Source organism: Anolis sagrei, chromosome 3 (genome assembly GCF_037176765.1).
Source record: "Anolis sagrei isolate rAnoSag1 chromosome 3, rAnoSag1.mat, whole genome shotgun sequence".
In the NCBI taxonomy this organism is placed as follows: Eukaryota; Metazoa; Chordata; class Lepidosauria; order Squamata; family Dactyloidae; genus Anolis; species Anolis sagrei.
Window position 1 is genome coordinate 127,432,855 of NC_090023.1, and position 24,645 is coordinate 127,457,499.

The following is a 24,645-nucleotide window of genomic DNA, read 5'->3' on the forward strand; positions in this document are numbered from 1 at the left end:
GCCACTACCATTTCTCCACCCAAGCATTTATAAAAGTCAGAAGTGGCGCTGTGTCAGAGAGCTCCCTCTGGAGAGCAATTTCTGGAGAGGATCAGTACTTCTTTTAAGTTCTCCTGGGACAGACTAAGCCTTCACCTTTCATCATGCTGTTCAGAGAAGAGGATAGTTCCTTTTATTTTGGTAAGATACCACACTTACATTGAACTGTTGATGAGTCACACTAGATTTGTGGGTAATGTGTTTAAATCTAAAACCTCTAGACTTATACATGAGTATATATAGCAATTTCTGTTGAAGTCTGTGGAATTTACTCCTGAATAAACATGCTTGGGGGATTGTGCTATAAAATTTAGCAGCTAAAAACATAAGTATTCATCTTGTGGCATGTATCTATATTTCCTCCAAAAATAGACCAAACCTTAGATTTCATTATTGATCTTTAAACTTTAAAGGGAGTTGAGTTGGCTTCAAAAACAGCCTGGAGCCACTCCCCAGTTTGAAAGGAAGATTTGTAAACAGTGATCAACTAAGCCAATGCCAGGCATATTTAGAAGGAGTCTCCACTGGGTTTAGCAGAGTCTGTTCCTAAATAGGTCTATAGAGTATTACATACATTGTAAGACTGCAACACTAAACATACTTGCTCTCTGATCATAGTAGGATATTGAGGATTGTTAGATAACCCATACAGTTCAGAATGCTTGCTTTTTAGGGGCTAATGCAATTTCTGGAATAAATTTTAATGAAGTCTTTTCTATGTGGATTTTTATGCATAGTATGTTAAATATTTATTAATATTTCTATTACAAAAAAGAAATGCTTTAAAACAGCAAAAGAAAAAGAGCTAAGAATGACCTCTCTTAAGTTGTATTTAACTTGTTTGGCTTATCCTTGGGGATGCTTGGATCTCACTTTGAATGTTAACTCTAAACAGCTAACCTGTTTCTTCCCTTTATTCACTTTTTTCACCTATCATTGCATGACACACAGGGTCAGTTTTGTGCATGACACCTGCTACCAGTATTGGTAGGTTTCAAACTTCTTTATTGATATTTTTATTGTATTCTGTAGCTTCCTTTGTTTTTGAGGAACTAAAACATAACTTTAAAACAATTGACTCAATCTGGTTATTCATTTGGACTTTGGCTTGAACTGTTAAATTGTTGAACTTTGTTTCAAAAATAAAAAAGAAAACCCTGCTGCTTAGATGCAACATCTCTTGCTATAACAATTCCACTGCAAAAAGCCCAGATATCATGAATTCCAATCTGCTTTTCTGTTTTCAAAAAAATCTCTTTCTATATTTTATAATGCTGGCATGATTAAATCATAAAATATTGAAAAAGCAGTCTAATTTCATCAGTGTTCTTGAAGTTTCATAGTGGTGTGCCTATTTCTTCTTTTTGCTGTGTTGTAAGAAAATTTTATCAGCGTTTCCCAGAAGCTTGGAATAATTTTAATACTGGCCATAAAGTATTTGAATAAATCTTGGACCTCAATAATATTTCACCTTAAATTAAAATAAAGCCATTTTAACAGTGCAATCCTACACATTTCTGCTCAAAAGTAAGTACTACTGAGTTCAGTTAGACTTAACAATAAGGCAGATGTGTATAGGATTACAATCTGTGCATTAAACATAAGAACATTTGTCTTTTTCAATTGTTTTGCAAAAGAGAAATGTGTTCAGTGAACTTCTCTCAGTTCCCTCCTGTATTCAAATAATTAGATCCAGTAGGTTATTTTAATTGATGTTTCCGTTGTTTTAAAGTTCGCATCTGAAATAAACTTTGTAAATCAAGTTGTTGCCCTGTGCTATGATCCAATTAACACATATCATATCAATTTATCTATAAAAAATGAACCAGAATAACTAAGCACAATATCTGTTTTTTCAAATTAAATTGTAATAAAATAAATTGCAGACTTAGTGACTATATAAAAGTTTCCACTTCCTTAAATAAGCACAGGCCCCATTTTGTTTGAATGGGGAAGGCCTCAAATTTATTGACTACACGTATGGAGGTTTAGCTGGATCCAGGTATCGGCCATTTGGCCTCTCAGAATATCACTAGAATCACAGGTGTGGGATTCCATTTTGGCAAGCTCCACTGCATGGTCCCCTGCTATCTAGCAGTGAGATAAAGGCATTTCACCACCCCAAATTAGGCATGACCTTGGCCTTCTGCACTCCTTTAAAGAACCACCAGAAATTGCCCTGACAGGCACAGCAGACCCATCTTCTACCAACTAGATCAGTGGTTCCCAACCTGTGGTCTGTGGACCACCAGTGGTATGCAATCACTGTTACCACACCATTGCAACGAGAGCAACTGATCTCGCAAAACCTTCTTGTAGTGCTGAGGCTTATTAAGTATGGTTTTTTGTGGGTGAGTAGATGGCGAGTACAGGATGGCATATGTATCTGTATCAGAAACTAGAGCTGATGTGGTCTATCCAATGTAGTTTTCTGAATCAGCACACCAAATAACCAAACCAAATCTAAAGTTGACCAAAAACTGATTCGTAACCTTTTGTTACTAATGTTGGAGAGTGGTCCCTGGTCAAAGTGGTCCCTGGTAAAAAATAAATAAAAAAAGGTTGGAAATCACTGAACTAGATCCATCCCCAGCTCCTAACCAATGCCATAGTGGTGACAAGAAATGTGAATGTAAATGATATGCACATAAGTCCTCAAATAAATGATGGGATGAAACTCTGCCATCTGTTGCTGGCTCTGAGCTCCTTTCCACACAGTCCTATATTCCAGAATATCAAGGCAGAAAACCCCACATTATCTGAGAGTGGACTCAGATAATCCAGTTCAAAGCAGATATTGTGGGATTTTCCACCTTGATATTCTGGGATATAGGGCTGTGTGGAAGGATCCTGAGTTACCAAACTTTCTTTATATGCCTTTGAGGAGGATCAAAGTGAACCCTCCAGTAGCTTCAAAAGCCCAGTACCTCCAGTCAAAAGTTAATTTCTGACTGGTTGGTTTTTCCTGCCACATTGGTTCATGGTATGAAGAAAATATGCAGTGTCAGCCAATAAGATGCCTTCAGTCTTTCCCCATAGGGCATAAACAAGCACTTTAGTTAATTGAATGACTGTTTATTATTACCTAAACTAGGCATGGGCCAACTTCAGCCCTCCAGGTGTTTTGGACTTTAACTCTCAGAAATCCCAGCCAACTTACCAGCTGTTAGGAATTGTGGAAGTTAAAATCCAAAATAACTGGAGGGCCGAAGTTTGCCCATGCCTGACGTAAACAAAGGATATTGTGGCAGCTGATAAAATAAAACAGATTACTTGTGAGAGTCATACAAAATCAGTGGTTGGCATAATTGGGAGTAAATAACTATTGTTGCTATTTCAAAATCAAAATGGACATTCAACTTAAAATAAGAATGTGTGACATCCTAAACAAGTTGCTTTTAATTAATCTTATTAGTTTAATCTTTTCCATAGACAACATTAAAAAGAGGTCTCATATTCTCTGCTGAGTATGTTGAGTAAGGGAATAAGCTAGTCAGATTAATGTGAACAGAGTCAAAGGAAAAAGGACTTGATGAAAGTGAGAAAGCTGAGGCAGTGTGCCAGAGAGCTTTCAGAGGCAATCTCTTGAACATGCTTCTCATTATGCCCGTGCCTGTTTGTAGTCAGAAACAGTACAGCTAGAGACAGGGCAACTCTTCCAAACAAGAGAAAAAGCTAGAACATTGATCAAGGCTTCTTGGCCTTTTTGCTAAGATCACGTGTGTAGAGTGGCAATGTTTCTAATTGAGAAATAGGGCTCTAAGTAACTGAAAACTACTGAGAGCCAGCCTAGAGTGCAAAAATGTTAGGCTTGCTTACAAGGTCCAGGTACTTACTTCCAGATCAGTGTGAATAGGATTGAAAACTTAAATAGGGAGGTACAGTCTTAAAAACTGGAACGAGCCCTTATTTTAGTAGATTTCTTCCTTTATTGAATTTGGGGGAGGTAACAGAAATGGACTGAGTAAGAGCCCTGCCTCTTTCTTTCTCTCTCTTTCTCTCATCAAGGACTACCTACAGGTCTTAGTACTACTTGCCAAAAATTAGGCTGTTTTGAAAATGTTCACAAGAACCAACCGTTACAATATGATAACACCTCTTTATAGCCAGGGAGAGAATCAGGCCAGATTGGACAAAGATTAAGTTCAAGGAAAGTGGTAACATTTTGAATAGTGACAGGGACTTAAAGCATAGTTAAAGTGCATGAAAACAAAATAGAATCATATCCGGAATCATCCTACATTCCAACAATTAGAAAACAGTATTGAAGGGAAGGTGATGGCTAAAACAGTGACACTACTTTAGTGCTCTGAAAGTAAAAAGGTTGGAGGAGGTTAAAAAACTATTAAAATGGGATAGTGTTCCTTTCCTTATAATCTCTTTCAAAACTGCTCTCAAGCACTGAGAGCATTCTGAATACACCTACTTTATCATGTAAGTCTTTTTTAATCATGATATTTTTGGAATGTTAGAATGACAAAATCTGTTATAGTATGACCCCCATATCTGCGAGACCAGTACCTGCAGTCCAAGAAAATATGTCCTTTCTAGGCATTTTCACAGTCCTCCAGTGCAACATTATGGTATTCTTTGGCTGGACGGCCTTCATTTCAATAGAGTTTTTTCTGTTATTTGTGGTTTCGTTTATCCACATAAAGTCCAGGAACTTATCCCTGTGGATACGGGAGTCATACTGTATGTCATTCCCATAATTAACAGGCCATCTTTCACGAAATCATTTTGTGAAACCCACTGTGTTAAATTAAAATCCCCCTCCCTAAAATGAATGAATCATTTGGGGGTTTTTTTCTGGGAATCGCCGATAACTGTGACAAATTTCCTTTAAATTGTACTTGTAATAAGCTATTTTCCCTTTTGTTTTATTTCTCTGCCATGCTTTCTTGCTTTGCATTGTGATTGCATGCCATCTGCTGGTTTAACCCATGATGGCTTGCTGCTCTGATTTTCACCATGCCAAAATGCCACTTCCATTGCCATAATGCTACACACTCCTGTTCATTGCTTCCATGGCTCCCCTCCTGAAAGTACCCATGATGCACAGCGCTACGTCCGCCACTGTCTCTGCAACAACAACTCCTGCAACAAGTGTCCCCTTCGCCGCAACAGCCACAGCCAATCAGGTTTGCTCCTTTTAAAGCTTTCTTTCACAAATCCCAAACTCTAAATGAGTGCTGGTACTTATTAAAAAAATTCTCCTGGAGAATTTTTTTTCTTCATGTTTTTACCCATCAAATTTTATTTTGAAGTGGTTCTCCAGCAAGTATTTATGCACAGGTTGCACTTATTTAGAGTTAACATTTATTGCAAATGATGGTGTAGCTATGTCTAATGTTGCGCTATTTGTTTTTTGTTTCTAACACTGTGTAATTAACCCAAATGATGCGCAGTCATTTTAGTGATGGTCTAGTCATGTAGAAATGATGCCGCTAATTTGTTAAATTGGATAAATGAGGTTTCAAATGTTGACTACTCTTTCTCCATACAGTAAGTATAACTAATTAATTGATATTTTCCTAAAGGCTGAAACAAGCTCCAAAGGACAAAGTTAGGTGTATATGTAGACTGCTAATAATTGTTGTTCTCTAATATCTGTATAATTGAATATTTTTGTCCAAAATATCAAAAAGGAACTTCAAAGTTCTCCAAAGAGTATTTGTGTCAGAACAATATACAGAATATAGAATAAGTTGAATAGTTATTTTATTTATCGTGTCATCAGCAACCATACCTGATTGAATATTTGAATAGTGATTATGGGTCCTTTTGTTTCCATTTTTAGTTTTTTTGTTTTTACTCTTGGCTTTAAGTGGGGGGGGGAGGGGCTGATCTAGCTTTGGTAGTTGTTTTTCCCCCATCCATTATTTAGACAGATGGTTTGGATGCATGGAAAAGGAGAAAACCTGTTACAACATAAATAATGGGAGAGACTGTGTGGTGCATTAGTTTAAGTGTTGGACTGCAATTCCAGAAAGCCAGGGTTCAAATTCTCACTCAGTAACTGACTCTCAGTCTCAAAGGAAAGCAGCCACATCCCATCTTGGGATGGTAGGGTTGGCATATTTGAAGGCACACAACAAGAACAAATGGGAGAGAAAATGAAAACTGCAAGTTGGGACCAACTCTGCTGTTTTTAACAGCTTGTTCTTTTTCCTTTTTTGATGCCTGTTTTAACATTTGTTGTTTTGTACCTTCAAGTGGTTTCTGACTTAAAGACAATCCTTATATGAACCCATCCTAGTTTTGGGGAGAAAGATTTGTAACTAGTAGTTTATTGTCCATGATAGTTATTTATGTGTTTTATCTATATTGTATTTGACTTACATGATACACTACCTTGAGGACTAGTTCTAGGAGAAAAGGAGAGTGAATGAATGAATAGATGAATGAATGCCTTCCCTGACCCACAGAAGCACTACATTTCTCTGTATGTAGCTTTATTGATTGGCTTCCCAATGTTTTCAACCTATAAAAATAGCAGATATTTTAAAGACAAGTAATGCACACTGTCACAAATGTGTTTGCTTTCTTAGATTGCAGATACTGATGGTCTTCTCATGATTGCTCTGTGAAATTTATTTATTTATTTATTATTTTGCTTGACAAAATTCTCGTTCATGCAAGCCATTTTGAGAGCCAGATTGATGTCAAAAGTAATATAGCCTGGGAATGTAAGACAAAAGTTGTAGCTGCCTGAATCAATTTGAAGCAGGTATTATGCTTAAAAGCAGTAACAACCTAGCAGTAAATTGTGGTTGCATAATCACAATAAATCAAGTATAAGGTTACTACATGGAGGTTTCTAAACAATATCCTTCCTTGTTTTGGATTTTCATTATGTTATCACTTCTTTTTGGTTCTTGGTGCTAGTTGGAAGAATTTTATAAATGAGAGAAGCAGCTTTGACATGGGTGCTATCATATTCATTACCAAAAGTGTAAAATTTTGATTACTATGGAAGCCGTGACCGCAAAAATGGACACACTGCTCAAGTGTGGCCTCCCGCCAACTGCTGCAGGGGAGTCCACATAATGTTCAGCTGGATTTACAGCACAACTGCTGTGTCTATCAGTCAGCTGGGGCCAAGGGAACATGATATTTACTTGGGAGTTTCCTGGGAGCTCCAGAGTGATCCCCCAGTTTCAGAGGTGTAGACAGCTGGATTGGGCTGAATCCGAACCAATCCATTGTCCACACTACCAACGGACCCATTGCTGTATTGCTTCTAGCAAGCAGTTTCCTGGCAAATACTTGCTGGTGACATCACATTTCTGGTGATGTTATTTGGAGTATCAAATTATGTGAGCAGAAATGCAACATCACCAGCAAGACTTTGGGGAGGATCCCTAATCTACTCTTTGACTGACTAGCTGTGTGAATAGCCAAAAGGCTCTAAGGATGCTACCAAAATGCGTTGAAGCAACTATGGATTCCTTGTAATAAGTAAATTGTTTCTTTAATAGCAGCTAGCTACTTTTTAAGGAGTGTCACAATTGTCACTGTAGCTAAAACCTTTCAAGGTTATTGTCCAACTCTGGTTATACCAACAAGATCCTGCAATCTACTATGCCAACTTTAGCACTATTGACCCATTTGGAAATCCCTTATGCTGTGTCCTAGAATAAAGGGTTTGAGTATATGCTGTTAATAGTCCCATGAAGCAACCTGGTTTGGATTAGAACTGTTTCTGAATGGAGTTCATGCATAGCAAGGAAGCCCAGGATGTTTCAGCACTTTCTATCTGTTCAGTTACTTAAACTTGATGTGTGCATGTTAACAGTTTGACTATAAAGTAGATATGGGAAGCATATTCTATCAATGTGTAGAGGAGGGCTAAGAGCTACTTTAGTCCTCCATTCGGGACCTTGGAGAGCTGTGAGTTGTCACCCCTCCCCTGCCCAAAAGCCACTGTCAAAAAGTGACTGTTTTGCCAAATTCCATTTGAGGGACATGGGAGATGGGGTGAAGTGAAAGCCACTTCCTGTTGAATTCCTTTGTAAAAAAAAAAAAAAGGCCTCACCTGGGCCTAGATCAAGATAAGGAGGCCCCAAATGTTCTTCCCATGCTTCTGGGCACATAATGTTGACCACTGAGATCCATAGGGTCCACAAAAGTGGTGATCAGGGCTTCATGTGCCTCACATTTTGTCCACCTCTGATGGAGGACATGTGCAAGGCAGAAATAAACCTCCACCTCCTTCCGTGCTCTGCTGCCATATGTTGTTTTGTTTTGTTTTTTGAAATTTGTTTCCCTGTACTAGCATATCTGGGGATTATGTCAGTGTCAACACTTTTTAGGCATTATGTTAAAGCATTATGTCCTTGTGTAAGTCCTTTTTCCCAGTTGGGTAACACCATAGAAGTGCAAAGGTGCATCTCTACAGTTAGTCACTCAGAGCAGCTGTTTACCCCTAGCCAAGTATGTTGGTAAAGATTATGCTTTCCTACATCAAATAGGAGCTTGATTTTTTATCCATACACAAGTGGTGTTAAAACATGTAAGGAACTGCAATAAAAGAGTAAATTTCCTGGCACATTCTGGTGGAAACTTTCATCATGTGAATTGAATGAATTGCATCATTCAAGCAAAAATATTTTTTTTAAATTACAATCATGTTTCTTACATTAACCGTAAGCATAGTCATCATCAATACACAAGTTCAGTAATTATAATCAGTTATATTTTAATCATATTAAAATTAAATTATCATGAAGTTACTACTTAAAATTTATTTTAAAGCCTTATAGAAAATGGATCCTTTCCTAACCAGTACAAATAAAAAATATTCTAATGTTAGCTATACCTTAATACTATGAATGGAAACTAAACTTCCTAAAACATTTCGGACTGCTTTAGAAATATAAATGAATTAGTTTTAACAAATGCCACTTGACAATTACTGCACCACTTATTTAGCTAATACCACAGTCAACTAGCAACAGTCCCAAAGCCACAGCTATTTATCTCTCTCTTTAAGCTCTGGCCCCAATTTCTAAGCTCTCTCTGACACACTTCATGTCATCTTCTTTCTTGAATGTAGCTTATGGCTTACCCTTGCTTGCCCGGGGTTACTTCATAAATCTCACTGTGCTTCAGTGAGATGAATCCATTCTTCTGAGAGGATATAGTATGTCAGTCAGGGTGGAACTTTATATATGGACCCTCCAGGAAGTCTTTTTTTATGCAGAATACTTGAAAAAAGCTACCAGTAGAACATGAATGTAATAAAGGAGGAAAACCTGTTGTTTATGGCTATGGAGGTGGGGATTGGGGTCACTTGTCTTCTCTCTACATATTGCTCCAAATCCTCCCCATTGGAAAGGTGAGGAGGGAGCAGATCAATAACTTCCTCCATACAGAGGGCAGTACAGACGTTTCTGTCTGAGATGAGTTATTTTTGCAGACGTTGAAACCCATACATAACATGGCACCAGTTGGCCCATTGGTCAGGTTCTAGCTGAAAAGAAATTTTCCCTGAGCGTTCTCTTGACACAGTGGATGGCTTGAAGAGGCAAGTCTGTAGTGAAGACCAATTTTTAGACTATTATATGTCACAGGACTAGAATGATGAAACAAGTCCCACTGCCAGCAGTCTCGTCACATCGAAGTGGGTAATAGATGTGACTGTGAGTAAATAGAGAAAATGAGACATTTAATTCAGCCCTTTATATGGGGCTCAGATTGCTCCTATAGACCATATTTTTTTTAAATTCCTTCAGCTTCAGAGGAAGGAGATGTGGATGTGTAGAATCACATTAGTGAACAGACCCAATATGAGATTATAGGATATGTTCGCTAGTCATGTAGCAAGACTATTAGGGCATTTTTGATGCACAGTGCTCTTTAACTCTACTGTCTATGTGTGTGTGAGAGAGAGAGAAATATATTTTTATTTGACCTTTGTCATAGTCATGTTTTTATCATTTTCCACAATAGTAGTTCACATCGAATAGTGCCCAGAACTTTGTCGTGTGTTGGGTATAGATGTTGATCAGGTTTACACCTTTCCTTAATTGTCTCACTAACTGATTGTCATTTCAAGGCCCCTTCCACACTGCCCCTATATACCAGGATCTGATATCAGATTATCTTCTTATCCCAGATTATCTGGCAATGGAGACACACATCATCCAGTTTAAAGCAGATAATCTGGGAACAGATCCTGGGATATAGGGCAGTGTAGAAGGGGCCCAATTTTAATCTAATAGGAATACATTCAGCATAGAGAGAGGAGGAGGGGGGTCAGTAGAGAGCATGGTAGGTTAGAACTGGATCTGATGCAGACATAGGGCAACCCACATCCAAGTCCAGGGAGTTTATATGCTTGCTAGACAAACTCTGATGTCCCAAAAACATTTTAGGGGCCAAGGCGAAAGTTGGCCAAAATTAACATAAGGTCAATTTCCCAGCAATGAAAGGTAAGGGAAACATCTTAGGGTTGCTCTCTTCTCTTGCTGAAATGAGCAGAAATAATACAGGCCTTTTCAAAGTTCCTGCATCATTTCATCTGGTTAGTCTCATTCTTTGCTATCATTTCTTTGTATTATCTTGCTTTGTAACACAGAACTTCACACTCTTTCTCTCTTATTCATAGGTATTACAAACATTTCCTTTCCTCCTTTCCTCACTGATTCTAGTCTTCAATCAGATATGAGGTAGCCTTCTATTTTTCTCAACAGAAATATCCCAAGGAGGGTACTTTGGAATATCTGGGACTCCAGTGCTCTCCCCCCTCAGTATCAAGTTAAGGACTGGATTAGAGGTATTTATTTATCATATCAGAAGCAAACCAAGGGTAAAGTTGTAATGTATTAAAAAAAAACACTTTTAAAACTTGGCATTCTATTAAATGTCTTTTTAACCAGTAGCTGACCACTTAGAGTGCTTCTGGTGTTGCTGTAAGAAGGTCCTCCATTGTGCATGTGGCAGAGCTCAGACTGCATTGTAATAGGTGGCCTGCGGTTTGCTCTTCTCCACACTTGCATGTCGTGGACTTGACTTTGTGGCCCTATTTCTGAAGATTGGCTCTGCACCTCGTGGTGCCAGAGCGCAATCTGTTCAGCGCTATCCAAGTCACCCAGTGTTCTGTGTGCCCAGAGTGAGTCTCTCATTTGGTATCAGCCATGGCTTGAAGTTCAAAGTTTAGTCTGCCACTTTTGGACTCTTGCTTGCTGAGGTGTTCCTGCGAGTATCTCTGTAGATCTTAGAAAACTATTTCTTGATTTAGATTAGAGGTTAAGCAGTGGGGCAGTCAGTGCCGAACAAGTAGGTGAGGGAAAATGCCTTCTCCTGCATCTTTCTTGCAGCACAGAAGCCCAGGACAAAATAAAGAGTAATGAAGATGTGATAGAACAATTGGAGATTATTTTGGGTACTGTGAGATACCCTCGTCTTGCGGGCAAGGCACCCAGCTTGGAAGCTCAAAGTGTGGCTAGAAACTCTAGCAATTCATCTGTCTCAACAGCAAATGGCCACACCTTAGATAAGACTGGACAGATCTTCCTGTCAGGGAAAAGGAGAAATTTTAAGGTATGAAAAATGTATTGCAGCTACTTTCTGGCCTGCAGCAGAATTCTCACCAGATCATTTGCAGGTCATCTTGATTGACACAGAGCACTTTTCCCAAAGGCGTACTCCAAGGCTTTGATTTCTAATTTTCTTGCATAAACCAACCTTCATGAGGGCTCCAGCCTAATTCACTTGTCCAAAGAAGGTAATCTAGACTTTTTTTCTTTCCCTTCCCAAATGCAGAAGATTGTGTACCCTTGGCTGATGGGGAGGATAAAGTATTTCCTCATCCATTTGGCTCTTCCATCCAGGAGACTAACACCCTACTGAAAAAGATACGATTTTAGCTGCCTCTCAGAGCCACAAAAATCCCAGTTTCCGAGAATGCCTTATCGTGGTATCACCCCCCTCAAATGTCACTTTTTCAATACACTGCATTTTTTATAGCTGGAGCCCCCGGTGGCACAGTGGTTTAAAGCCCTGTGCTGGCAGGATTGAAGACCGACAGGTCGCAGGTTCGAATCCGGGGAGAGGCGGATGAGCTCCTTCTATCAGCTCCAGCTCCGCATGCGGGGATATGAGAGAAGCCTCCCACAAGGATGATAAAAACATCAAATCATCCGGGCGTCCCCTGGGCAACGTCCTTGTAGACGGCCAATTCTCTCACAACAGGAGCGACTCCTGACACACACACACACACAAAAAAAGCTGGACAAGCCTCCCACCAACAGGAGGCCTGCCTATCAATATTCTAACCTTCACAAGTGTATGACTAAATTACAAGTTCCTTTTGTAAATTCCCTAGTATCTTACCTATTCTCATTTGTTTACATGAAGAATGACAAACAGAGTAATTCATTTCCTTCACTCAGTTCAAACTGGTATTCTAACTTCATTTCCACCTTTAGATTTAAAGACAACAGATTCTATAGACCTTACTAGTCAGCATAGATACAAACTTAGGCATCAACTTTCTCAGAAGTCTGGCAGGTCATAGTCCTCTTCTGTCACCTAACATCAGTGCAAGAACCAACAATCCTGGTGCCAAATCTCCAATAGAGGGAAGGTTTTGATGGTTCAGGGATGTACAGGAATTTAACCATGTTTTCCAAATTGAATCCCTATAGAAAGTGCCATTTTCTCAATGGTACAAAGGATGCTGTTCAATATTCTTCACTCCGTTTAAGAACAATCAATCACAGAGAACCATTTTAACCCTGGAACAGATTATTCAGTTCATCAGAAAATGTAAATTGCCAATGGAGATCCCCAAATCCATCCTGGAATCCCTCTGACTAAGGAACTTTGTTGTGTCTCTGGAGTCAATTGAGACTTCTATATATCAGATCTGCCATTCCTATGGGCAGTTTCTCCACTTTACTTATGAGAATAACTCTGCTGATAGGAGGTTGTTTGATTCAGCCTATCCTTACCCCAGATACATTCACAAGAGTTCACAGTAATCTTGATGGTTCACTGGAGGATTGCCATTTTGACATTTACCTAGCCTCAATAATTTGCTTAGCCCTTATGTTTCTCTTCAGGAGGGACTAAGAGACATATAGAATGTTCTCACTCCCTGATGAAGATGTTCTTCAGGTCAGTCTTAGGAATGTCATCTGGTTCTGTGGCAGGAGATTGAGCATGTTGAAGCTGTCATCAACGTAAGGTGGAGCAAAGTGTTACGGCCATCAGAGTAAACACAGACCATCAGAGAAGCCATCTTCTCACGAAGATAAACATAGCATATCCTCAAATACTCTTTAAGGATGCACATAGTACATCCTTAAATCCTCTTTGTCTCAACCATAGAGATCAAATGTATGCCATATTGCAATAGTCCTTTTCTCACACCAGGAAACAATTATCAAACAATAGGTATGTCAGTTCAGTGATTCCTCTTATAGTAGGCCTCTGCAGGCATCTGAATGAGTCAATTAATTAAGCTTTATTTATATCCCACCCCATCTCTCAAAGGGACTTGGAGCAGCTGGAGAGGAAAAACAGCAAAAGTCCAGAGTCCAGGCTGCTGGAGAGCCCACTGATACCAACACTTAGCATAGGTCAGGTGAAAAATAAGGATCTCTCGATTACATATTTAACTAGCCAGGCAGGAATGTAATGAAGTTGCCTCTCCTAGCCTTTCCCACTCTAGTGTAGGGTCTTCATTAGAAATTCATACAATAGATCGCATCTATCACCAAGGAGAGACTTGTTTCCAGTCTCTTGGGGGGAAGCATGCATCTTATTACCTTGGGCAGAATCCTGTCTTCAATTCATAGAGGTAGAGCATCTTCAGGGCAGTCTGAACTCAGACTGGCTCAGACTTTCCAGACAGAGGACTTCTAGGGTAGTAGTAAAATATTTTGTCTCACTGGATATGGACCTCTTCATATCACAAAAAACCAACCCCAAACAAGCCCAAGGTGAGCAGATTTCTGTCAAGATATAGATTGAAAAAGTCCAAAGGAATAGATACTGACACCTAACCCTGGCCAAACAATTTTGTTACCCATTGTACTAAGATAAGGTTGAACGGGACGGATGCCATAGCTCCAGTTTTGTTGCAGAGAGCTTGGTTCTCCAAGATCATCTTGATGACTCTTGACTCAAAGACACTCCTAACACTCTGGATCTCCTGGCTCAGAGACGGTTGGCTGTCCTGACCCAGAGTGCCTCCAGTCTTACATAGGGAAGTTGAATGGAGCATGCTACAGGACTGTGGGTACTCAATCAAGGTGGTGAACACCACCATGTCATTCAGATGTACCTCAACCAGTAAGATTTATTAATATACATACAGGGCTTTTCACAATGTAAACCTAAAATTATTGACTTCCTTAAAGTTTATGTTTCATCCTTGGAATTCCTGCAAAAGGGCTTTTATAGAAAGTTGAGGTCCAGTACTAAGAAGCCGACTGCAACTATCATCCCCTTTCTACCTGTCACAAAGCAGGAGAGACTTAATATTCAAACACGTGAAATCCCTAAGGGTCTATTACTCCTCTCTCTGCTTGTCCATAGCATCTTAGAGCCGGATGTTCTCTCAGCAAGGAAAGAACTCTGTATCATCAGAACAGACTCTACCATATGGACCCCAAATGTATTCTAAAAATTATTTCCTCCATACACATGATTCAGAAAGTAACCTTTCCAGCCATTTTCCTCTTGCCAAGCCACTGAAAAAGATTTGTCCACAGAGCCATCTCTATTTCCTCTTTTGTTACTTTCAGCCATGATGATCATAAAATGGCAGTCCTAGGTATATAGCTATACTAATTAGCTTTTATAGTCTTTTTTTTTTTGAAAAAGTTGAGCTGTAGTATTGACTGGTGTTTTCAGGGGTTGTTCTCCTAATGGGGATATTCTGAAAAGATCTGCATCATTCTCCTCTATTGGGACAAGAGGGAGCAATAAAAGTTGAGGGTGTCCCCTTGGCTGCTCTTGGAACTGTTCAGGGCAGCTAAGGGAACTAAGGTCACAGAAGTGACCTTAGTGACCTTTGGTGGAGTACATGATAGTCTTTCTGGATCATAAACTCAAAGCTAATTGAAATCAAAGTACCGAGGATGTTCAACTTTGACTGCTGAAAATGCATGTATCACAGGAAAGGATCAGCATTTCTTCCCAAAGTATAAGAGACTGTTATTCATTTGTGTACAGTCCTAATGGCAGGAGTAGTTTTTGTTTCTAGCCCCTTAAGCTGAGAAATAGGCAGGATGCACGAAAAGTGGTAAGGCAGAAGTGTCCATGCTATAGTCACAGGTCCTTGACTCTTCTAGTATAATACTAAACTCTTGCTTAAGGTGCTACTAGTACAAGATAGCCAAATGATGGCTTAAGGGCCATCATAATATCTTCTGGCAAGGATGTGGTGACTCCCTCACTCCCCATTCTAGCTAGTCTGCATTTCATTATTTTCTGAAGTTACTGTTTATTTTTAGGTTGGCAGTATGTGGTAGTAAACTCATGAATGCATATTTTGTAAATTTTAGTTTTCTTAGTGTCTTTGGTGGGGTGGTTTTCAGGTTTCATTTAGGTGTTTACGAAGAAATTAGATTTTCAGTCATGGTACCCCTTTCTGAGAATTCTGAGAGTGCCTTGGGCCGCCAGAAGATCCAACCAGTCCATACTTCAGGAAATAAAGCCCGTTGGAGGGAAGGATAGTAGAGGCCAAGATCAAGTACTTTGGCCACATCATGAGAAGACAGGAAAGCTTAGAGAAGACAGTGATGCTGGGGAAAATGGAAGGAAGAAGGAAGAGGAACCGACCAAGGGCAAGACTGATGGATGGCATCCTTGAAGTGACTGGATTGACCTTGAAGGAGTTGAGGGTGATGACGGCCGACAGGGAGCTCTGGCATGGACTGGTCCATGAGGTCACAAAGAGTCGGAAACGGCTGAACGAATGAACAACAACAACCACTTTCTACTCGCATTAAAAAAGAAAAATTCTCTGTATACTTTTAGGAGTTGGAAGTGGAATGCCTATTGAAAATTAAATATGTGTGGAATAGGTGTTATTTTTATTTTCATGTTCAGACTGTGAAAAATTTTAACAGCAGTAGGACCCATTTTTATGTTTAGAGATATTAAGCTCACCAAATTGGGAGGCTGTAATTTTATGTTTTTATTTATTTTGTATAAGTGGAAATAAAAGTAGCAAGCAGTAGGAGAAGCATGCCAGGTTAACTATCTGGATGTTGCATATTTTCATTTCTTGCAAGCCTTTTAACCATTCAGTAGTTTTATTGATTAGTTGTTCAGTTTTCATAGTTTTGTACAGTTGATATTATTAATCAGATCTGTGGCCAGTTATTTATTTATTTCATGTCAGGAGTGACATGAGAAACTGCAAGTTGCTTCTGGTGTGAGAGAATTGGCCGTCCAAAGGACGTTGCCCAGGAAATGCCCGGATGTTTTGATGTTTTACCATCCTTGTGGAAGGCTTCTCTCATGTCCCTGCATGGGGAGCTGGAGCTGATAGAGGGAGCTCATCCGTGCTCTCCCCGGATTCGACCCACCAACCTTTCTGTCAGCAGTCCTGCTGGCACAAGGATTTAACCCATTGCACCACTGGAGGCTCCTTTTGGCCACTTGAAAGACTACATCCCAAAAAGGTTCATCAGTGACTCTGTGTCAGCCCACTGAACTTTTCGTCAAGGAGCCCTGATGGGGGAAAGAGAAGGAGAAAAGTGGGGAAGTCCACTTACACAAGCAGATGTCCCAGACATTTCCCCAGCTTTCAGCACACTTTCCGAACTTTTGGCTAAAAGCCAGGAAGGGAAGGGTAAATTCTACATCATTTCTCCCACTCTTCAAGCCTTTTTTTAGTATGAATGCAATGGGATCACTCTGAGCTCATCTTGTAGTCTCTTTCCAGGGTATCCCTGCGCCACAATTGGCATGCGCCAAATCTTTGACTAGCCACCTTTTCTGGAAGTGGACGGCTGACAGCAAAAAGTGTCAAGGTTTTGGAATGTTTCATATTTCTGGATAAGTTGGACTCATATTTATATATTAGTTTTGCACTCTTTTTCACACAGCAGTGGGACTCAAGGTTGTCAACATACAGCAGATACATTACACTAACTTCAAAAGCAATTGAATTAATTTGCAAGAAGCAACACATATCTGAAGTAAAAATCCCCATTTATGGCAACCAGCTTAAGTGCCAAATATGATGTTCCTTTGGAGGAGAAATCTATAGTCTTTGAGTGTGTGACATCAAAACTTAATCTTGTATTATCATGAGACTAATAAGCTCTGAAGATGACAGCATCAAGATATGAGCCTTTTCCAAGGATCTCAAAGCCTGGATAGGGCAGTATAGAAAAGCATGTCTTGGAGGTTTTATAAATCACAGCCAGCATATTGACTTGTATCTTATAAACAGACCAATAGCTAGTAAAACTGCTGTAACATGTCAGTAACCAGGCTTATAGCCTTTTGGAGTAGCTGACAGTTTTGAGCACTTTTTAAAGCTGGCTGGCTGCATGTAGTCTAAACCATACATATATAATATGTTTCACTGTGGCCAGATTCAACATTCTCAGGCAAGGATGCAGTTGGCACACTATAACCTTAACAGTGCAAATATAATCCCGATCTCATCAAAACTTGGACTTCCAGGTTCAAAGTTGAATGCATAAGCTTATTTGAACTACAAGCATAAAAGTTCAAAAAGAGTAACAGGCACAGGTTGAGTCCCTATTCTGTGCTCTGTCTTTCAACTAACCAGAAACACCCTTTTCCTGCATAGCCCAAACTTTTTTTTTTACTGCAATGGAAATCCAGAAGAAAAGCTGTTACACTTCTAAAACGAGGTCCTGATATCGGTTTATGGCTTATCTTTCATCTAGTTGTTCATGTTCTAAACCATTGGTCTTGACGTCTGAAATCCATTTCACTGCTTTCCTTGTGTAATGACAGAGTTTTTGCTACATCTTAAGGCACTCAGTGTGATCATAAACCTTCAAAATGGGATTTCACAACTGTGGCCAGTCTTCTCTCCTTTCTGCTCATATGGGCATCACAGACACAATCAATGGGGGCCAGACATTCATAGGGAACTCCGCAGCTGACCAGGAGTAGTGTGACATGGACATGAGGCATCCCCTTTCCCTGTGGTGATCCGTGCAGGGAAAGGTGATAGTATTTGGACAGGGTCTGAATCAGACTCAGTCCATCTTTCCAGATTACCCCAGAGCCCTGAGATACTCTGTAATTTCAACCAACTTTGGAGTATCCCACAACTCTAAAAAAATTTATTTAAAGCCAAAAAAATAATATCCTGGAATACTCACAGGAAGCTACGGTGTGCCGTGAAAACTTGTTAGTGGTGCAATCACAGTGAGTGTGGATTTTGGCTGATGTAGACAAGCCCTCTGGGTATTATGAATGATATTGAAAATGATATTGATATTGAGTATATCCAGAAGAGGATGGCAAACCCAGTTAGGGGAACAAACACTGGCTCTTTCTGTAAGGAAAGTTTGAAGGAGGCTAATAGTATGTTTACCCTAAAGAAGAAACAGGAACTGATTTGATAGCTAGATATTTGAAGGATTAGATGATGAAGAAATTTTGTTAGCTGTTACTTCAGAGATGTTATACGAAGCATTGGGTACAAATAACAAGGAAATTAAACTATTAAAAAGAACTTCCTGTCAATATAAATTGTATGGGAGTGAAATATACAGCCTTTAAAAAAAAAGGAAGCAACTTCCACTCGCGTGGTAAAAGGGGGCTTCTCTGAGCCTAAAATGACCCATGGAGATTTAAAAGGACAGAAATTGCCTCCTAGAAATGTTTGGCCCAAAATTGAGATATTTTTAGGGAGTGTAAGAGAGAGTAATGGGGTGTGTATTCCCACATATTTTGAGGAGATAATGCAATAATGCAGCCCTCTAGCCGCCTTTTTAGGTATATGATCACTCTTCCAAGACCGGAGTATATATATTGAAAACAAAGTGGAAATTACCCCATCTGTCGTGTGAGAATAGTGTTTTACCATACAGAATTGTGGTAAGCATTGCAACTGGATAATGTGTGCTAAGCACTTTGTGTGTGAAGTACTTGCATATACTACGCAGATGTTAAATATTAGGGGAATGGCATACCTACAAAAATGCCAAATTCAGCCCTTGCCGTCTTCTGGTATGGTTGAGAAAGATCCTTGTGTGCAACCTTGTGAGCTGTTGCTAGTCTGTGCAGAAAACAACACTGAGTTGGATGGATCAGTGGTGGAGTATAGATCCTGTGTTCATAAATAAATAAAATACTGTAAACGCCCTGAAACACAATGTGTAAAATTTAGCTATATTCATGAATCCATTTTATTTATAGCCTATGTTGCCATAGCTTTTCCACATCAATATTCACCATTTATCCTGAATGCTAAGCTTGCAATTCCATTTGCAATACTGAAACATTGGCATTACACTCTAATATTTAGCATCAACATTTCTTGTAACAGCTTCTTATTCATTACTGTACCATTGATAAGGAGTCTCTTTTCCTTCCATTTTCAAGTACCTCAATACTATCATTTATATTTAATGACAACTAATAAAACAATTAATTTATTGCAATATCTCAGAAGAAAAGTATAAATCTGTAAAATTTAGGCTGAGAAGAAATAACTCTGGTGGGAGGTGGGCTTAATATTTTTATTCTACTATTTCCTTAACATTAGAAAGTTATTTGAATTTTGTTAAAAAGAAAAGTGTAACATTCAAGAATAGAGTTCTTAATTGTTTTTGAACACACATTTTGAACATATCCCAGCTTTTCTTCAACTTGAACTGTGGTGCTGGAGGAAAATTCTGAGGATGCCTTGGACCGCGAGAACCAGTCCATACTTCTGGAAATAAAGCCCGACTGCTCACTGGAGGGAAGGATATTGGAGGCAAAGATAAAGTACTTTGGCCACATGAGAAGACAGGAAAGTTTAGAGAAGACAATGATGCTGGGGAAAATGGAAGGAAAAAGAAAGGGGGGGGGGGGCGACCAAGGGCAAGATGGATGGATGGTATCCTTGAAGTGAATGGCTTGAATGAGCTGGGGGGTGGTTGACGGGTGACAGGAAGCTTGGCGTGGGCTGGTCCATGAGGTCACAAAGAGTAGGAAGCGACTGAACGAATAAACAACAACAACAGCCTTTCTTGGCAAATGGAAATGAGGATTAAACTGTGAAGATATTTGAAGTTTTCTGAAATTTATAGTAATGATTGGGAGCATTGATTCCATCACAGAACTTGTGCTGAACATTTAAATTCATGCCACTCTAAATATATAGATATAAAGCTGCTTGTCTACAGATGCATATTTACCAGGCGCTAGGCTCCAATAATACTAATGCTGATCTTCTGTTGTTGTTTTTTAATTCTCATCATTATCTTTTTGAATGGCTCTGTTCTCTGAAGAGAAGTGCCAGCAGAGATGGTGGCATCCCCAACTATCTTAATTTCCCCAGATTGTCTCTGGTTGCTCATGTTGTTTCCAGCTGCTTCATTAAATTCTTTCTTTACCATTCGGTGGGTCTTGCTGCTGAACATCATGGTTGTCACACCCAATGATCCCCTAAAATTTGGCACCAGCCCCATCACCCAAGAATGTTTTTTGGGGGGGATATGTGGCAGTTCTTGATACACGGTGCCCTATTGTACCTGCACCCAGTAAATGAGAGACAGAACATGACCATCTGCTTTACTTGGACAATACCTTTTATCAGTCTACAAAATGAGGGGATTGCTAATTTGTGTGTCTTATTAGTTCACACCCCTTACTGATGACTCTTTCTAAGGCAGATTCTACACTGACCATATAATGCAATTCAAACTGACCATGTAATGTACAACTGATTATATACTGACCATATAATCTAGTTCAAACTGCATTATATGTTCAGTGTAGAAGCAGCCTTTGATGAAGAAGGAGGAAAAGATTCTTCCAAGTTAGCCAGCTGGAAAAATTACCTTTGCAAATCTTTAGGCACCTTTCTAACTTTACCCCTTCACAGCCCACACGCTCAATTGTCAAGAGCAACTTTGTAACATCATTTCCATGCAAGCTCTTGGGTTTTGTATAGGTGATCTTAAGTTTACTCCAAGTACAGGGTCCGAAAGGAGCAAGTATGTTGCAGTGGTGCTTTATTAAGATATTCAGCATGGTGTAGCAATTTTGGAGTTAGACTATGAATCTGGTGACCAGAGTTCAAGTCCCAGCTTAGCCATGGAAGGAAGGAAGCCCACTGGTGGGTGACCTTGAGTGACTCCTAGTTTTTAAGCCTAAATCAGAGGGTAACCCTCCTCTGAAGAAATCTTACCAAGAAAACCTTGTGATGTGTTCACTTTAGGGCCACCATAAGTTGAAAATTATTTCAAGGAACACAGCGACAACACAAAGTTAGAAGTGGAAAGAATATTTAAAAGCAATTTGAAAAATGCTCAACAGTCTTATCTAATTTTGAGAAGAGTCCTGTTCTGATGAGAATCTTCACAACTCAGGAATTATTCTATGTAAAATTTGCACATGACTATTGGCCACAAAAAACAACACTTCCTGAATTGAAGATTACTTTTCTGCACAGGAAAGGTTCTTCTGGCACAGAAAATGCTGTGGTGAGAGACTTATTCCATACCAAATTTGCATGTGGTTATTTTACACAAAAAACAGCATTTTATGAGCAGAGAAAACTGTTTTCTGCTCAAAGCAACCAAATGAAAAGTACCAAATTGTAAATAGCCTCTGAAAGCTGGTATTTCCTTGCAGTGAAAAGAAAATTGTTAAAATTACTCATTGCTTCCTTCAAGAAGAAAATTAGTAAAGAATTACAGCCCTCATCTAAGTGAGAAAAGCAGTTAAAGTGCTTTATAGCCTTGATATTGTATGCAGGCGATTGAATTGGCCATTGCTCCAGGCCTTGGCTGCTAAACATCTTTGTCAGCTTTTTACTCTTTTTGTTTTGTTTTCATTTTGGTATGTTGATGGCCAACAGCAGCCTTAAACTTCAGCAGAAAGACTGGATCTCATTGACTGCTGAATCTGAAATTAACATCATCTCTCACAGGTGAACTTTTCACATGCTGGACTTTGCAACCTGGATGAATGAGTAGATATGAAAGTAGTGCTTGGTCACCCATCCCCCCATGGGAAGTATTTCATGAAAAATAACAAAAAAACTTAAGTGCCTATTGTCGGAGGATGCCTTTAATCAAGATAATAGTTAGGAAGAAGGGGAATGTTTCACTAGTTTCAGTCCCATTTAACTGAATCTACACTATCCTATGTTCCAGGATATGATCTCAGATTATCTGTTTGAACTGGATTATATGACTGTATACTGCCAGATAATGTTGGATAAACATATAATCTGGGATCAGATCCTGGGATATAGGGCAGTGTAGATTCACCCATAAATGACAATGAGCTAGGTATAACTTGGTTGAAAACCTAGATATCCATCAGGTTGTGTCCATTTACGGTCTCCTCCTCATTTTAATTAATATGGTCTTGCATTCAAATGAGATAAACAAATTCTTTGGGTCACAAAAATGACAAGAATAAAGGTTTTCACCTTGTGGCTATTTTAGACATTTTCGTGAATTTGTTCAGTGATTACAGTAGACTCTCCAAACGCTTCTTTAGATGTACCTCATAAAAAGGGAAATTGCTCTGTTTAACAAGCATTGCAAATGCAGATACATTAGTAAATGTTTGATTTTTAAATCTATTTTATATATCTATATACCTGAGGTCACATAAACATTGCAGAAAGAAGTCAAAAGTGGACAAATTTGAGAAGCCCTATCTAATGGTACGATGATCAGAAGTATAACCAAGGGGAGAAAAAAATATTAAGAACAAAGAGAAGGTTGTGCTAGAAAAGCATAAAACTCTGAATTCTTTATATTTATCCCTAATATAGGAAAATAGTGATGTTCAAATTAAATTAACTGAGTTTATTTCTGAAAAATACACCAATAAATAAATAAAATATTGTAAGGTTATCTGCAGAAAGCTGGTATAATAACTTGAACTTATTGTTTGTTTATATTCTGCATCTCCAGTCATGTACTTTAGTTCTGCGTACCCTTATATCAATGAATCTCCTTGTGGAGAGAAAAGGCGGGGTATAAATAAACTATTATTATTATTTTACAAAAGTCCATTCAGCGAGTATACAGGCAGTCCCTGAGTTATGAACATCCAACTTATGAACAGCTTGTAGATACGAACAGGCAAAGGCGACCAACTAGGGAGTGGTGGAGCTAGCTGTTCCTCCACAGTCAAGGTGGAGGAGGCTGGCGAAGGAAGCTGGCAACAGGCTCCTTGGCCCCTCCTCTCCAGCCTTGGCTTCCGGCCAGCCTCACCACAGTGTTGGTTGAAGGAAGGGAGGGAGCCTGTCAGCAAGTTACCTCCCTCCCTTCCTCCTCAGCCAACTGGCTTGAGTTCTATTTTTAAAACATACCAATTCCAACTTACAAATGCATCCAACTTAAGAGCAAACCTACAGAACCTATCTTGTTCGTAAGTTGAGGGCAGGCCCGTAGCCAGGATTTCGTTTCGGGGGGGGGGGCTAATTTTTTTCGGGGGGGCTGAGTTTCGGGGGGGAGGCTGAGTCTGAGTGAAAGAGGGTCTAGCCTAGCAAACCTTTTGTATTGTTACCCCAATACCCCCATGCATATGGGATATATTGAGTATGGTGATCAGATCATGATATGAATAAACATAACAGTTTAAATAATGCACCAGTAAGGCCTTTTCGCGAACCACCATGAGAATTTCGGGGGGGGGGGGCTGAAACCCCTCAAGCCCCCCCCCCCCGGCTACATGCCTGGTTGAGGGCTGCCTGTATATGCTTTTCTAGGACATATTTTGGCCTTGTGATAATAATTATACTCTGATTCGTAGTTCTTCTATATAACATAAATGTATAGTTTTGCTATTGAAGTGTAATTGGGAAAATTACAGCTAGTTGAAGTTTTGATAAATCCTGCTTCTTTTCACTGTTTCATTTCCTAGGGGGAAAACTGTAACCCTGTGGTCACTTTTTTAATTGAATGGTAGGCGTCCCGACCATAAAGGCTTTTCAATACTCACTGCCTCGGAGTGTGGTGGAGGCTCCTTCTTTGGAAGCTTTTAAACAGAGGCTGGATGGCCATTTGTCAGGGGTGCTTTAATTGTGCTTTTCCTGGGGGAGGGGAGTGGTGGTTGAAGTGGATGGCCCTTGTGGTTTCATCTAACTCTATGATTCTATGTTCTCTAGTTGATCGTATATGCTTAGGACCTTATACACAGAAGTTTGAAAATCAATTTGGATCAACCTAGATTATTCCAAATCGGATGTTCACTTTGTGTGTGTGTGTGTGTGCGTGCAGATAGCTTGCATGTCCTTCAATCTAACAGGTAAACAATTTAGGAGAATTTTAAGAAGGAACCTTTAGAAAGGTACTGTGAGATCTGTCTTGAAGTGATACGTTAATATAAGTGAATTAGCCTTACAATAGGTCCACAGGAGTTACTAGCCACTGTTACTAGCCTACCATGCTTACATTAAACATATTTAGAAATAGT

The 24,645-nt window shown here is 39.4% G+C and overlaps 1 protein-coding gene across 9 annotated transcripts in view; it reads left to right on the plus strand.

The window, feature by feature from the left end:
- Positions 1-24,645, plus strand: part of MBNL2 (muscleblind like splicing regulator 2) — an 87,895-nt gene that overhangs the window by 58,584 nt on the left and 4,666 nt on the right. For 4 of the 9 annotated variants that reach the window (XM_060769473.2, XM_060769477.2, XM_067466878.1 and 1 more), the window contains 2 exons: positions 991-1,026; positions 5,086-5,180. The exons of 3 other annotated variants lie outside the window; for them this stretch is intronic. In XM_060769473.2, the coding sequence (XP_060625456.1) occupies positions 991-1,026; positions 5,086-5,180 (131 nt within the window). The remainder of the gene's footprint in view (positions 1-990; positions 1,027-5,085; positions 5,181-24,645) is intronic. 2 more of the 9 variants (XM_060769475.2, XM_060769479.2) reach the window with 1 other exon arrangement.